The 17,608-nt window shown below is 42.5% G+C and overlaps 1 protein-coding gene across 1 annotated transcript in view; it reads left to right on the forward strand.

Moving 5' to 3' along the window:
* Positions 1-17,608, forward strand: part of ATXN2 (ataxin 2) — a 2,781,632-nt gene that overhangs the window by 531,439 nt on the left and 2,232,585 nt on the right. Inside the window, exon 12 of the mRNA XM_044068622.1 lies at positions 1,967-2,161. Coding sequence (XP_043924557.1) covers positions 1,967-2,161 — 195 coding nt within the window. The remainder of the gene's footprint in view (positions 1-1,966; positions 2,162-17,608) is intronic.

A 17,608-nucleotide genomic window follows, 5' to 3' on the forward strand; every position in this document is an offset into this window, starting at 1 on the left:
AGGGAATATTGTTGTCTGGTAGTATATAGCCAGTGATAACATAGATTTTTTTCTCGCTAAGTTTGAGTTTGGCTAGGAGAAGGTATATTGCGTGAAGGGATTGGAGGATTAACAGTACACATTTTTAGGTTGTTTTTGTAAAGTAATGCTACCCCCACCCTCTTTTTTAGATAGTCTATCTTTTCGTAATACGTTGTACCCAGGTGGGAGGAACTCGCTGTCTGGTGTTGTGTGTTTGAACTATATTTCAGTTATGGATAGTAAATCGGGGGAATAGGTGGATATCAAAGCATGGAGAATAGGTAAAAGGAGGCTGGAGTTTATTGGTGGAAGATGACAACGGAACCAAGGTGTTATGTACTAATAATTAGAGAGGGAAAGGCAATACAATATGTCGAGGCCAAGAAGACATTCTGACTGCAGGCTAGAGATTGTGTTCCCTATCAGGGATGGATGTCAGAGTATAAGCAGAAAGGTATACTGGAATCGCAAATGAAAGAAGCTGCTGTTAAACGGATAGGTTGTAGGGCATATGAAATATTGCGCATTAACCATACTGATCAATCAGATGAGGTCAGAATAGACTGGGAAGAGAGATTAGATAAGCAATTCACAAAGAAACAATGAGATGGCATATGTATGGCTTCCAAATATGCAACAAAATCTAGAAGATTTAAGATTTTTGCCTGGAAGTATTTGCATAGATGCTTTTATATCTCAAGTAGTCGCCAAAGTTTTTTTTCTCTTAGGTACATGCCAAATGTTGGAGATCTAATGGATAAGAAAGAGGGACCTGGGAAAATAATGAGTTAGCAGACTTTAAAAGTTCCCTACAGAGTACGCTCTTTAGGAATACTGGACAAGCAAATGAGTAACTAAGGAAATTATTTTTTGAACTGGGATACAGAATATGAATTGCATAGATCATAGCAAGGCCTTGTTTAGTTTAATTCTTGTTTGCAAAAAAAAAATAATTGATAAAAAATGGAAAAAGTCTAAACCAACCATATTTGAAGTAGTGAATATTTTAACAGGTAGTGTTAAAGGGTAGGAATAAATTGCAAAACTAAAGTGGAATTTTGGGGATAATACATGCCGAATAATATTTTGGAGGAGGAATGAGATTTAAGAGAAGGCAGAAATTGAACAATTTATGTATTGTTGGTTTGATTATATTCCATAGAACAATATATGTGAAGTGTAATGTTTGTAAATGAGAATTTGTTAATGTCTGATTATTTTTTACTTAAGTGCAAGTTTGTCTATCTCACAAATGATTCAGTAAAGGTGTTTTTTTTTGTTTTAAATACAGTTCTTTTGGGGAAGCTGACACCCCAGTGTAACACAGTATGTTTTCTTTACATTCCTGTCTTGGGACTATACCCTGTATGTTTGAAGAAGACTGACTCATTTATCTATAAAAGTTGTGTACTTTCTGCAGTGCTAGAGCTACATTCCTTGTCCATCTTCTTCAGCATGCCCACCCCCCCCCTTACTTGGCCTTCGGCTGATGAAAGCTAGGAGAGGCATTGCCTTTTTTTTGTGCCTCACTTTTGTGTGACAAACTATAAATCTGAAGAGTTAGCAGCCCTTTGGTGCACTAAGGGAAAGTGGGAGGAGCTAAAGGCTGGGGAAGATTCATGTACCAAGCTGATTCAGACTTGTAGTTTAGGTTCTCAAGGTTTGAAGATTTCCAGGAAGCATGCAAGAGCCATCATTATGGTAAGTGCGTAACTTTCATTTGTGGTAAGTACCCTCATATATTTCTCTTCTCCACTGTCTTAATCTTTTTAGACGTGTGTGTGTGTGTGTGTGTGTGTGTGTGTGTGTGTGTGTGTGTGTAAAATGAAAACACTTGCATCGGACCCTTGCTACTTGTAATTTGTTTGACAGCAAGAACCATTTCTCATTTGTCCCAGACTTGTTCTATCAATACATTAGTTATCTTTTTTCCCTTCATTTCCAGTGTTCAATTAGAAAGAGAGAATACTGAAGAATATTTAAAACGAGAAGCAAGAGCTGCTCAGCTGGCAGAGGAGATAGAGTCAAGTGCCCAATACAGGGCAAGGGTTGCCTTAGAAAATGATGACCGATCAGAAGAAGAAAAATACACAGCTGTTCAAAGAAGTACAAATAACAGAGATGGGCATGCTAATGTCAGGTATTGTGCTTTACTAATGGATATCACAAAACATTGATCTTCCAGAGTGGATTTTATGAAGCTGTTTTTACTATGGAGGTTCCACCAGCAGTTAAATCATTTAGAGCTAAGACTACCTTAGCTGACTGTCACTGTACTTTTTCATGGTCTTGAAGCTTTGTGAGAGCCTTTTCAACTAGTTATTTCTGCTTCCTCACAGCACAGAGGTTAAAATCTTTATTCCATTCCTGCTGCAGACTGTTTTGCTGCTTTTCTTGGCTAAAAGTATTTGCATTGAAGGTGAGGGTTCAGTTTGTTTCAAAAGGCTAATTAGGAGGTCTAGAAATAGATATTTTAGTTTAGCTGCAAACAATAGTGAAAAGCATTTTTAAATATGTTAGAAGAACAATATAGAATTGCTGGACAAAGTGTTATTGTCGACAAATTGTGAACTGCTTTGCTAGATCAGCTGAGATTTTTGTGAAAAAAATTGTAACAGTTCCACTTTGTCAGTGCTACCTAATTTTGATATGTCCATTGATTAGTAATGAATGAGTAAAAAAAATCTGTATTAGAATTGTAGTCAAATGCCACTGTACTTTCAGATTATTTACTTAAAAAGATTGTATGTAGTTTGGTTCTTTCCCTTACTTTTTTAAGATTTACTCAGTATTTATGTCCCAGATTAATGCAGGGGAAACCTGTGTGTGTAGTACCTTCCTCTTAGGATGTTGAAACTAATGTTAAGATTTATTGCCTGATTAGTCCAATATCCCTTGGAAATGTTATGAAAGAATTCCTGCCTTCCTTTTTTTTTCTTATTTAACTGTCATTTACAACTAATTAGATGTTTGACATAATCTTAATGGCTTCTTATCAGCACGATATTGTATGACCCATTTGATTAATTTCTCTTCATATCTTTGACTGATTAGCAAGCTGAGTGTTAATATTGTTATTCAAGAATTAGCTGAAACATTAGATTCAGTGCTTTGTTCTGAGATTTCATGCTGTGGTAAATCTTAAAATCAATGTTTACTTTATAATTTGGATGAGTCTGGCTTCTGAGCAGTAATAACAAGTAATAATAGCAAGTAAAAATAGCTCATGTACAATATTAAGAAAGACCTTATTTGATTGTTGTCACTCGTAGGCCATTTCTTCTGCTGTTCCTATTTTTTTTTGTCTCATTTCCCAGAAATGCATATTCCAGTTGGTAAATTTGTAAATGAAAGCAAAGTTAGAACTGTTGTGACTTATGTAAAGGAACATGAGAGCGTTCAGAGTCTCTTCTAAGCTTATGAGTAGTGAAAGGAAAAAGTTAAACATGTAATATAGATTTGCACTTTTTGGTAGAAGCAACCCAGAATGCCCTTGTATTTAGTAATGACATTTTTGCAACTTCCTGCATTTGTTGGGGATTTAGGTGGTAAACATTTAAACTTTGAGGATAATTTTGTAGCTGTTTCTTTGAAATTTTTCCTACTAACTGACAATCTGCTAATGCACATTTCCAAGCATAGCAGAGAAGCCAAAGTTTTTGCTTCCTTTGTATATAAAAAAAAAAAAAAAAAAAAAAAAAAGTGAAAGAGAAACAAAACAGCCTGTTTGGGCTTTATAATGTCACATTATTAAAGAGATTGGAAAAGGTAAAGTGAGTGTTTACTAGGAAAATAGACTAAAGTGTCTAAAAATATTGACAGATTCAAGGTGTATTCTGTTGAATAACAGTTGGTGAGAATGGACTTATCTGCAACTGTTATCATAAAATTCTGCCTTCAGTATTGGGAGTTGAATTTATGGACGTTGTCATCAGTACTAGGAACAACAGTCTATTGGTGAAAATCCCACGTTTCGCAACAAGAATAAAAACTAGTTTTCATTGAAGAACTGTGGAAGTGTGTGGTATGTACATACAAGATCTGTTAGCCATGATAGTCAGATTTTCAGATAACCTAACTTTTTCATGTTTTGGTGAGCAAGTGTGTGATTTTATCATACCTGGTCCAAATTCCTTTATGCCATTGTACAAGGCTTTGAGTTTTCATATGTTGATGTTGACACTGCATGAAACATTGATATGGTCCCCTTTATTTTTGGTCAGTTTCTGAGAGTAAGCCTTTGCTGCTTGTGAAGTAATATCTCACAGCTGTTGCAGTTTGCTTTCTCAGCAGTTTGAAATAGCCATGAGGTGCTACATACATCATTTCATCAAGCATTATCCTGCACCATGAAAACTGTTAACTGAAACTAGATTTGTTTAATTAGGGGAAGGGGCCATCAAAGTTGTTAGAATGTCCTCACAAAGAGAAATTACTGAAGGAAGGAAGAAAGAATGAACCATAGTAAATTTTGGAACAAAGGAAGGGGGAACACTTTTACAGGTAACAGAAGAAATCAAGTTTTGACCTCACCCTATCACTTCTTTTCTGTCAGTCAAGTAGGACAGTAAGTGGCCCTAACCCATTCCACATTGATTTGCACAGAGGACCATGTCCCTTCATAGCTTTAGTTGTTCCATATTTACTAGTCACTGTTATGGTCTGTCTTCAGTGGTTAGAACTGAGAAGTGGAAGCATTTTCCATCTACTTTTCATTTTGACATGAACTGATTCATTCCTGCATGAAAAGAAGGCTGTTATGTGGATGCTTTTCTTAAAGTAATTTTTTTCAAATACATTTTATTGCAGATGCTGTGATTTAAGTGACATAAGACTTTTCTACTACATAGGATTCTCCTTCCCACAAAACTGACAAATTGTCTGCCCCCAAGAGCCTTCTATTGGTGGATATGCTGACCTGACACGCCTCCGTTAGTCTTCCGACTCTTGTTCAGGTCAGATGTAGAGACAGACATCTTGAAGCAGTCATATTGCTGCCAAGGAGAATGTTTTGTTACATGCTAATTAACTGCCCTTCATCCCACTTGCACATTCTGCCTCGGGACAGGCATTCAGTGGGTGTGCTGGCATATTGTCTTGCAGATGTCCCCTTTCTATGAAGACAACCCCCCTCACCTTGCATGCTCTTCATGTCCATTGGCAATAGTGTGAGATGCACCCATGTGTACACTCATCTTGTCTTCCCATTGCTTAAGACGCGCCAGCTGCTTATCAAATATGGGCAGAATTGCCATAGCTAGTGCCATGGTGTAAGGGGATAAAGGCTTGACTAATTTCTGATGCATAAGACGAGGACTGTTCAGATATTTTGATGTCATGAACTACCTTTGCAATTTATATTCGCTTTATTAAATGCTTTTGAGGGCACCATGGCTGTTAAAAAATAAATAAAAAGTATGACCACTTTTCAGGTATTTCAGATTCACATCATATGTTTTTCCAAATGTTTCATGTTAACATCTTTATTTGGTATTGGTTATCTTAAATAACTCTGGTTATAAAATGCTTTCAGTCCAGATAATAAGGTAACTGTAACTTTTATATTGTGGAATTCCCCCCCCGCCCCTTCAAGTGGGTTAAGGTTATTGGTGTAGAGCTGAGGCATTCATTTTGTTTTTGTTAGGAGTCTGCATATCCTGATGCATTTGTCTTAGTTCCACATTTTCATGATTGAGTAATAGATGGTGTCTTATGAAGGCAAGCCCCCTCCCCCTTCATACTGCTAGCCATCATCTGATACCTGTACCTCTCGTTTTCTACCGGGCAAACCTGTTTCTTCCCCCATGCTTATTCTAACTCATTCTCTGGGCTAGTGACAAGATTGATGCTCCTGGTGCTGAGTAATATTGCTGCTGAGGAATGTTTTGCCCTACCCATTTTTTTCTCCACATCATACACGTCTGTTACATCCAGGGCGATCATGCAGTATGGACAAGCTGGCATATCAGTCATCCAGAGGAGACTTAGCTAAGGTCCCCCACCAGTCTATTCTTAGAATACTCCCTATCAGAGTTAGAGATTGTTGGAACAAGACTCAGTCTTGGGCTTTCTTATTGGTTGGATTGTTTGAAAACTGTTTTACCTAGCTGATATTTAACCACACCATTTGCTGGGGTGTCTGCTTAGTTTACCCGAGCTGCTCAAAGTTTGGCCTATTTAGCCAGAGATATGAAGTCAGTCCGAATGAAATCCAAGGCATCCTGTAAATTCTACTGACAAATAAGCATTGTTATATAACCTTCTTTGCACTTTTAAACTATTTGCAACTGTTTTACCTCCTCCTTTAAACTGTTTTTATTTACAGTACTTGAACAGTATATGCTAGATTCAGACTCGCTGAATCTAGGCTGGCATTTTCTATGCACTAAAGCCGGGCATTTTATATTGAGGGCCCTCCTGCCCCCTTGTGGCAGAAGTGTAGGCAAGGACCCACCTGAGTTGGGGATTGATGGAACAAGGCTCAGTCACGGGCTTTCCTATATGTTGGATTGTTTGGAAACTGTTTTACTTAACTGAATTTTAAACAGTGTGCACGTTGCTGTACACCACACAATGGGGGTTCGCACTGCCGTGTATAGATGCACTTAAGTCAAATTTTCCCTAGATAGTTGCTAGGGAACCCTCCTATGGTTCCCTTCTTTTCAAAGTGCAACACAATTGCACACTGCTGCCCAGAGAGCAACCCAGCTGTGCTTTTTGAGGCGCTGGCGCAGGTTTCTACCCCTCAACCTCCCATAGATTAGCTGATTTTACTAGTTCTACAAAATAACCTAGTCCATCTAGCCCACACTCCTCCACTTATTACAGAACACACCTGGCATAATGGAAGGTCAGTAACCCACCATTTCTCCAGCCAGTCTGATTGACGTGGGTAACGTGAGGCAATGTATCAATTGCCTCGTGTATACAAGCAACCTACTACTCCTAATACATCCAAATACAATATGTGAGAGATGTATTTATACTATGAGCCTGGAATCAATGCGCTCTGTCTCATGTAATAGCAAACCAAATACCAAGCAGGCTGTCAGCACCCACACTCCACAACTCCCACACATACCAAACACACAAACCTGCGTACACTCAATAAAAATATACCAAAAGAGCAAAGACTTCCCAAGTGCAAACTTTCTGCACACAATACAGTCCTAACAGCACCCATTGCAAGTAACACACACAGTGTGTCACCCGATAAACCACTAAGGCAAAACATGTCTAAACCAAATGTCTTGGTTATAGGCACACAGATATCCCCCTCAATAGGTGGGACAAGGTCACCGTCAGCTGCATGACTGGTGCTAGGGTCCGCCAAATCACCCACACACTCTGGTCTCTCGACAAGTACTGGTATGACTCTGTCGTAGTCCATATTGGAGTGAATGACTTCAGGTATACCGCACTGGACTGTATGAAGAGAGACACGATGGAGCTTTCAGATTGTGTCCCAGGCAGGTATGTCCCTCTCTCTAAGCAGCATTTTTCTCTCACCCAGGATGATGTCACAATACAAACAAAAATGATTGACTTCAACAGTTGGCTTAGCTTCTAGTGTCAATCCAGGGGGATCTAGTGTCTGACCTCCTGGGATGATGTGGTCAACAGCCCACTTGTTTGCCAGAGATGGACTTCACCTGTAGGCTTTAGGTTGCTGGCAAAGGTACTTGCCTCCCCCATAGTGCCTTTTGTAAGCAATGTCATAAGAACAAAATTCCTGACATAAAAATATCCAGCAGAAACAAACTTAAGGATGTTCTTCGTTTCACTGTTGCAGTCATTACATTTGGGTAATCCTGCTGGCAGGTTGCCCTTAGTCGGCCTGAATTCCAAAGTCTTGGGTCCTGTGTCGGCTGTCGTCATCCCTTCCCTGACGTCAGGTCGTCAGGCGTATAAAAGAAGCAGCTGACGCCATTTTCTTCAGTCTTTCTTGCTGGGCGGTGCCAGAAGCAGTTCGCAAGTGCCGGTCGGCCGACTCCTGAGATTTTCGAGTTCGAATTTCAGATCCAAAGTTTTCTATAAAGCTAAGTACCCCATTGGGGAAACTTTTTTCTTGCTCCAAAACCGATGTCAGAAAAAGTTAATAATTGTATTTGTTGTGGAAAGCAAATACCTTATAAGAACTTTCATTCTGACTGTATTCCTTGCCTAGGCCCTGATCATAATTTTCTGGGTTGTCGGTTTTGTGCAAGATTTAACCAACGTACTATTAAGCGTCAGTATGATTTCGCTTTAAACTACTTTGGACGCAAATTTAATTATCCAGAAATGTCGTCTGAAAGCCATCCGACTACCGGAGTTCACAAAAAACGCAAAGAAAAAGACAGCCGAGGCCCAAAACAGACGACGAAGCTTCTCCTAAGCCAGTCGCCGGTTCACTGGTTCTCAGTGAAGTGCTTTCGCAGCCCCTGACTACCGCTACTTTACAGGCGCAGGCCGCTACCGACTCCTACGTGGAGTCGGCCATGCCACTGGAAACTCGAGGTATTGGAGCCTCGGACGCTAATTCTTCAGATGGGTCCGGAGCCGCTGAGCAGGCACCGGCTTCTGAGGGTGTATTCAGACCCAAACATCTATGCATTAAACCGACTTCAAAGGCAGAGACTAAAGCACCTTCAAAGGCAAAGAAGCAACCTCAAGAGCCACGTGGACAAGCCTCCATGCCCAAAAAGCAGATGCTCAAAATGGCCGAAGACTTGATTACCTTGATCGGGGGTTCCTATCCCCCTCCTGATAAGAGGCCTAGGCAAGAGACTGACTGTGAATCTTCAGATCAGGTTTACATTTTTTCTGATTCCTCTTCTGATCAGGAATATTCTTTTCCCCCCATCAGGATTCTGATGCTGAAGAATCCATACCTTCAGCTTCTCCTCCTGAGGATTATTCTTTTGGGGAAACCTTACATACCATGAGGGAGCATTTCCACTGGGAGAGGCAAGATTTTTAAGAGTCTAAAAAGAGGCTCAGGGATTTCCTGTTACTACCTCAGCACAAGCCACTAGCCATCCCTCCTGTGTTAGACATTGTAGATGTGTTTTTGGAGTCTAGCCTTACCCCTGACTCCTTACCTCCAGCTCCTGTTAAGCCTGACAGATATTACAGGGATGTCCTTCATGGATGCATCTGCAGTCATAACAACTGGGTTGTCCTGTCGTCAGGCAGCCCTGCAGTCGGCCGGATTCCAAAGTCCGGGTCCGGCTTCGGCTGATGTCGCACTTCACCCGACGTCATCTCTGCTGGTCTGCGGGTATAAAGGCATCAACCGACGCCATTTTCTTCAGTCTTTCTTGCCGCGTGGCGCCCGAAGCAGAAGCTGTTCGCAAGTGCCGGTCGGTCGGATCCAGAGATTTCTACTACCGAATACTATCAAGACTTCTAAAAGCTAAGTACCCCGTTGGGGACTCTTTCTTGCCTCAGCCGATGTCAGAAAAAGTCAATAACTGTTTAACTTGTGGGAAACAAATACCTCATAAAGATTTCCACTCTTACTGTTTGCCTTGTTTAGGCCCAGACCACGACGTAGCAGCCTGTTCGGCCTGTGCTTCCTTCAACCGACGAACGCTTAGGCGTCGGTCGGAGTTTGCTGAACAGTTTTTCGGTTCAGAATTTGCGTACATTATGCCGTCGGATCCTCCGACTACCCAGATTGTTAAGAAACGCAAAGAAAAAGACCGACACTCGCGGTCCACGGTTTCGGCCGAAACCATGGTAAAGCAAACCACGAGTGTCTCGGTTTCGGCCGAAACCGAGAAAACTGTTCAAAGCACAGCTGAATCTTTGACTACTTCTGAGGTCCCTGCTACCTTACTTGAATCGGCCTCTGAAATTTTACCTACTACAGTGGCTTCTAGTGAATTATCAGACACCATCCCTTTGGATGTCTCTACCCCAGCACGTGGTGCTGCTAGGCCTCCTGCAGCCATGTCCATTAAGGCCTTTGCCAGGGCTAAAGCAGCCAAGTCTACTAAATCAGTGCCTGTTAAACCCCCCTCAACCAGGCCTACTTCTAGTTCACAAATGCTTACTCTGGCAGAAGATTTAATATCCTTAATTAGGGATCTCAATCTCACCCAGACAGGGCCTCTCAGCCCCAGAGAAGAGACCTAGGGCAGAGCCCCGAGCCTGTGTCCTCTGATGATTCTGCGGATGACTCAGATATTACAGACCAGCCAGAGGCTCCTTTCTCCAATTATGAAGACTCAGATGCTGAAGAATCCATTCCAGCTGCTTCTCCATCAGAAGAATTCTCCTTTGGGGAAACCTTACATGCCATGCGAGAACAATTCCAATGGCAGCAACAGGATTTCTCAGACTCCAGAAAAAGACTTAGGACTTTTCTGCACCTTCCACAACACAGGCCCTTAGCTATACCTCCTGTCCTCCCTGTTGTGGACGATGCCTTTAATGATGTCTGCTCTGCACCAGATTCCTTACCTCCAGCCCCTGCCAAACCAGACAGATTTTACAGGGTACCAGACACGCATCATCACTTATACAAGGCCCCTCTTGCAGACCCCGAAACTATATCCCAGGGGCCTAAGGCTGTAGCCTCGGCCACAGCAAAAAACCCTATTCCTTCTGAAAGGGAAGCCAGGTCTTTAGACAGATGGGGCAAAAAAGTTTATACCTCAGCTACTCTCTCAGCTAGAGCTTTAAACTGTCAGTTTCACATGATACAATACCAAGAGTTTATGCTTGATCAGTTAACTAAAAAACTATCCTCTGACGACTCTATAGATAAGAAATATGTATTAGAAATGGTAAATAACATACAACAGGTTAGTAACCATTCCTTAAAATGTGGCTATGATGCACTGGAGGCTTCATTTAGATCAGCCATGACTGGCACAGTGATAAGAAGACATGCATGGCTGAAGGAACAAGTCTTACCGGATCATGTTAAAGCTAAGTTATTAGATGCTCCTATGGATAAGACCAGTTTGTTTGGTACACCTGCCCAGCAGGTAATGAAGAAAATGGAAGAAAAGGCAAAATCTGTTCAAACGGTTAAAGATTTCTTGCAGGTTCAGCCCCCAAGGTTTAGCAGGAACTGGCCTGCCAAAAATTGGTCCTTTCCTGACTCCACAAGATCCCAAAGGGGCAGGAATTAGACGTTCCAGAGGCAGAAACCAATCCAGAGGAGGTGCCTACAGAGGACGACAGTGGCAAGGTAATAACAGAGGCACAGACTCAGCCACTACCACTACAACAGCACAATCACAGTGACTTAACTCTACATCCGCCTACCAGGGAACAAATAGCAGCTCCATTAGGCGGAAAATTAACCTTATTTTTAAAAAACTGGCACTACATCACAAAAGACAAGTGGATTTTGCAAACCATAGACCAAGGTTACCGGTTCCACTTTCACACTCTACCAGTCAAAAGAGGAATGCCAAACCTGCCTCCAAATCAAAAAACAGAAGCTCTACAGCAGATAATGCAATTAGCAAAGATGAGAGCTGTGGAAAGAGTGCCAATAACAGAACAAGGCAAAGGATTTTACTCCAGACTATTCCTAGTTCCAAGAAAGGAAAAAAGTTGGAGACCTATTCTCGACCTGTCCACCTTAAATACATACATCATTGTCCCAAAATTCAAAATGCTGACCCTACAGCAACTTCTTCCCATGCTGGGCAAGGAGTGTTGGCTGGTAACTCTAGATCTCAAGGAGGCATACCTGCACGTCCCCATTCGACCAATTTGCAGAAGATACCTCAGATTTCTTGCAGGATCAGAGCATTATCAATTCTCAGCATTGCCCTTTGGCTTATCTACTGTGCCCAGAGTATTCACAAAATGCCTGGCATCAGTAATCGCCTACTGCAGACTACAGGGAATCCAAATTTATCCATACCTGGACGACTGCCTGCTACAAGGGGACAACAAAAGCAAGCTGACAACAGATTTACAAAGGGTCATTTACTTGCTACAAGCACTGGGATACACAGTCAATTTACAAAAGTCAAGGCTGATACCATCCCAAACAAGGACATTCCTGGGCGCGGAATTGGACACTGTAAAACAAATGGCATTCCTAACCGCAGAAAAACAAAAGAACTCCTCTTTACTTCTTGGCTCTAACAAAACAGAACAAGTTAACAGCAAGAAAAGTCCTTCAGGCCTTGGGCTACATGGCATCATGCATAATCTTGGTTCCACATGCCAGACTACATATGAGAAAACTACAGTGGTACCTAAGGAATTTATGGTCCCAACACAGGCACAGCCTAGAAGCGGAAATTCCACTAATCCCATGCCTAAAACAGGAGTTCCTATGGTGGGCACAAGCATGCCAGTCAAACCCAGGCCTACCCTTTCACAGATATCAAGCAAGCCAGACCATCACAACAGACGCCTCAGACCTAGGATGGGGGGCTCACATGCTGGACAAATGCGTACAAGGATTGTGGACACAGGATCAACTCCACCTGCACATCAACCTAAAAGAAATGCTGGCAGTAAAACTGGCAATCCAAAATTTCAGACCATTTCTCAAAGAGGGCCATTTGATGATAAGGACAGACAACACCACAGTCATGTGGTACATCAACAAGCAGGGAGGCACTCATTCATACCCCCTATGCAGAATGACTTTGGAGCTTTGGAACCTGGCACTCAGCTACAACATCCAGTTACAGGCAATATTTGTACCGGGAAAGGACAATACTCTAGCAGACATATTGAGCAGAACCATATCCAATGCCCACGAATGGATGCTACACCCGGACATCTTCAAGACCATCTCAAAGAAATGGGGAAGCCCACAGATAGATCTATTCGCTTCCCCTCTCAATCACCATCTCAAAAAATTCTGCACAAGGACATTCCACCCACTTGCATGGAAAGTGGATTCGCTCTCCTTCAGCTGGAAAGGTCTAACAGCATATGCATTTCCACCTCTTCCCTTGATACACAAGGTATTACTAAAAATCAAGGAGGAACGTCCAAGGATAACCCTGATAGCTCCAAATTGGCCAAGACAACACTGGTACCCATTACTGAGGAGCATGTCTCGGGACAACATGTGGCCAATACCCCTGATGCCTTTGATGTTAACTCAGAACAACTACAGCATCATGCATCCAAGCCTAAAAACGTTGCAACTGACTGCATGGCACATCACATAGCAGCAACTAACCCAGAGCTTTCCCAAAGGGTTAAAGACATTATCCTTGAAGCCCGCAGACCTTCAACAAGAAGGAACTATGCAGGAAAATGGAAAAGGTTTGTCATTTGGAGCACTGAAAGAGGAAAAGATGTGTCAATTATAGATATGGCTAACATTTTGGAGTATCTGGCAGAGCTTCTACATACAGGCCTGTCCTATTCCTCCATCAAGATACATGCATCAGCTATTTCAGCAGAATACAGCTTTGATCCACCTGTCTTTTCACATCCTTTACTCAGGCAGTTCCTCAGAGGAATCAAGAATGTAAAACCTCCAAGGAAACCACCATTGCCAGCTTGGGATTTGAACTTTGTGCTAGAAAAATTGACACTCGCACCTTTTGAACCAGCAGCTACAGCGGACCTACAGCATCTATCGTGGAAAACTGCTTTCCTACTGGCAATAACCTCAGCAAGGAGGGTCTCTGAACTTCAGGCCCTAATGGCGGTACAGCCCTTCCTAATCTTCCACCAAGATAGAGTGTCCATGAGGACTAATCCTACTTTTATGCCTAAGGTGATATCCAGAGTGTCTTTAAACCAGGCAATCCACCTACCTACCTTCTTTCCCAACCCACAAAACAGAGGGAAAGAATGCTGCATTCCTTGGATGTACATAGACAGTTACGCTACTACCTGGACAGAACAAAAGTAGCAGGAAAACTGACCAGCTTTTTGTAGCCTATGCAACAGGAAGGGAAGGAAAAGCAATTTCCAAACAGACAATCTCCAAATGGATAGGAAATTGCATACGATTCTGTTACTCCTTCCATGGAAAACCAATTCCACAGAACATAAGGCCTCATTCTACAAGGGCAACAGCCACTACCACAGCCTTCCTACGAGGTGTGGCAACCAAGGACATTATTGAGGCGGCTACTTGGACCTCCGTGCATACATTTGCCAAGCATTATAACTTACCTTTGTACTCCAGATCCCGAGCAGGGTTTGCCACTGCTGTGCTGCAAGGGATCCTAACCACACCATAATCTAAAATTTTCCTCCTCCCTTAGTTGGCTATGGTATTCTACCCAGTTGTTATGACTGCAGATGCATCCATGAAGGACATAGTACAGTTTTGTACCTACCATAAATGTAGATGTCCGAACTGGATAGCATCTGCAGTCAGGATTACCCTCCCTCCTTCCCCTCTGTGGTACTCCTAGGGTGTTTACCCTCTTAATAGCTAGCTAGTGGGGGGGGTCTCTTATGGTGTATTTGTTTGTATATATGTACATACATGCTTATTTTCTGAGTTTGCCTTCTATCCATTTTGGAAACATTGGCATTTATCCAAAAATTAGCCTTCCAGGAAGGGCAACTGGCATCTGGGGCAAGAAACACTGAAGAAAATGGCGTTGGCTGATGCCTTTATACCCGCAGACCAGCAGAGATGATGTCGGGTGAAGTGCGACATCAGCCGAAGCCGGACCCGGACTTTGGAATCCGGCCGACTGCAGGGCTGCCTGACGACAGGACAACCCAGTTATGACTGCAGATGCTATCCAGTTCAGACATCTACATTTATGGTAGGTACAAAACTGTACTTTCCTGACTCACATAAATTCCTTTTTAAAAACCCTGCTGCAGACCCAGAAACTATTTCTCAGGGTCCCAAGGGTGTTAAGGCTTCCACTGCAAAAAAACCTACCCCTTCTGACAGGGATTCTAGGGCACTGGATAGATGGGGAAAAAAGGTTTACACAACTGCTACCTTGGTTATAAGGGCCTTAAACTGTCAGTTTCATATGCTCAGATATCAGCAACATGTCATGGCATTGCTTAAACAGAAAATGTTAAACTCTGAATGTGCAGAAAACAAGGAAATGCAGGATATATTGCATGCAGCTGAACAAGTTGGAAAGCATACTTTGCAATGTGGATTTGATTCTTTAGAGGTCTCCTGCAGAGCCGCAGTTACAGGTTTTGTAATTAGAAGGCATGCTTGGTTAAAGGAACAAAATCTGCCTGATCATGTGAAAGTTAAATTATTAGATGCACCTTTACAGCATGATTCTTTGTTTGGTGTTAAGGCAGTAGAGGTGTTAAAATGGAGGACATGGCTAAATCTATGCAAACGGTCAAAGATTTCTTACAAGTACAGCCACCTAGGTTTAGTAGACACTGGCCAACAAAGAATTGGTCCTTTCCTGTGTCAGACAGATCTCAAAGGGGCAGACCCAGACGCCCTAGAGGCAGATCCCAGGTGCAAGGTTCATACCGGTCAAAGCAATGGGGTGCTTCTACCTCCAAAAGTGGAGAAGACAAATCACAACATTACAGGAAACAGTCCCAATGACTTCCCCCTGCCTGCACCAAGCACTTATTTCCTGGCAGCACCCTTAGGGGGAAAATTAGCACTTTTTTCACGAAATTTGTGCGTTATAACCCAGGACAAGTGTGTTCTAAATATCGTGTCACAAGGCTACAAGTTCTATTTCCATACACTGCCAAAGGCAAACGGCTGGCCAGATCTGCCAAAAAATCAATGGGCAGAAGCACAAAAACAAGTCTCATCCCTCATGGACATGAGGGCTATTCAGCAAGTGCCAGAGCAAGAGCGGGGACAAGGATTTTACTCGACTGTTCTAGGTACCCAGAAAGGACACGGGCCTGGAGGCCAATACTGGACCTATCTATTCTGAATACATTCCTGGATATACCAAAATTAGGAATGTTGACTTTGCAGCAGCTACTGCCCATGCTGGGCAAGAACGCTTAGCTTGTAACTTTAGACCTAAAAGAGGCATACCTGCATGTCCCAGTCAGACAAATATGCAGAAGATACCTCAGATTAAAGGCTGGCTCAATGCATTACGATTCTCTGCAATGCCCTTTGGCTTATCTACTGCACCCAGGGTCTTTACAAAGTGCCTGGCGCCAGTAATTGCATTCTGCAGACAAAGAGGAATACAAATATATCCTTACTTGGATGACTGTCTAATTCAAGCAGAGAACAAGGATATCCTTCTACAGCATCTGGCGTTTGTGAAAAAACTGCTAACATGCCTAGGGTACACAGTCAACGAAAATAAATCAAAACTAGTACCCTCTCAAGAGATAATATTCCTGGGTGAAAGCTTAAATACAACTGCCCAGATGGCTTATCTCACACCAGACAAACAAAGACAACTGACTACCTACTTCAAAATGTTGGCAACAAAGGCCCAGTTATCTGCAAAAAAAATTCTGCAGGCTTTGAGCTTCATGGCATCCTGCATCCTACTAATTCCATATGCAAGACTGCATATGAGGAAACTTCAGTGGTACCTAAAAAGTGTTTGGACTCAACATTGCCACAGCCTGGAAACTATAATTACTCTCATTCCCTGCCTGCAACAGGAGTTTCGATGGTGAGCAAAGGCTTGTCACCAAAACAAAGGACAGCCGTTCACATTACCCCCAGCCAGGCAAACACTAACAACGGATGCGTCAGATTATGCCTGGGGGGGGGGGCAACATGGCAGGAAGATGCATTCAGGGAACATGGCCCTCAAACCAAATGCATCTACATATCAATCAAAAAGATATGCTAGCTGTTCAAAATGCCCTGACAGCCTTCAAGGACCTACTTCAACCAGGACAACTACTGATAAAGACAGACAACACCACGGTCATGTGGTATATAAACAAGTGGGGGGCACACATTCTTACCCCCTTTGCAGACTAGCCATGACTTTGTGGGACACAGCATTGACTTACCAAGTACATCTGCAGGCACAATTCCTGCCAGGAAGGAAAAATACTCTGGCAGACGAACTAAGCAGAAATCTCATGGATCCCCACGAGTGGCACCTGGATCCACAAGTCTTCAGCATGATAAGGAAATGAGGATGCCCAGACATAGATCTATTTGCTTCCCCTCACAACTACCAACTAAAGAGATTCTGCACAAGGATTTATCACAGACAAGCATGGAAAGTGGAAGCCCTATCCTTCAGCTGGAAAAACTTATCAGTATATGCCTTTCTCCCTCTGCCTCTCCTCCCCAAGGTACTCCTAAAGGTCAGACAGGAGAAGCCAAAAATGAAACTGATTGCACCAGACTGGCCCCACCAGCAATGGTACCCATTATTAAGTAGCTTGTCTCAATGCCCAGCTTGGACCCTACCTCAAATACCGCATCTACTGTCCCAGCAAAACAATCAGATCCTGCACAGCCAGCTCAGGACTTTAAACCTGGCAGCATGGCGGATAATGCAGTCATACAAAACACACCTCTCAGCAAAGCTGTGATGGATGTCATTTTGGAAGCCAGAAGGCCTAGTACTAGAAAATCTTATGCTGGAAAATGGAAGAGATTCTGTGCTTGGAACCAGGCACAAGGAACAGATACAGCTGTGCCAAATATTCTTCAGATTTTACAATACTTAACTGAGATGCTGGACAAAGGCCTATCTTT

Source organism: Protopterus annectens, chromosome 4.part0 (assembly GCF_019279795.1).
Source record: "Protopterus annectens isolate FY-2018-M chromosome 4.part0, PAN1.0, whole genome shotgun sequence".
In the NCBI taxonomy this organism is placed as follows: Eukaryota; Metazoa; Chordata; order Ceratodontiformes; family Protopteridae; genus Protopterus; species Protopterus annectens.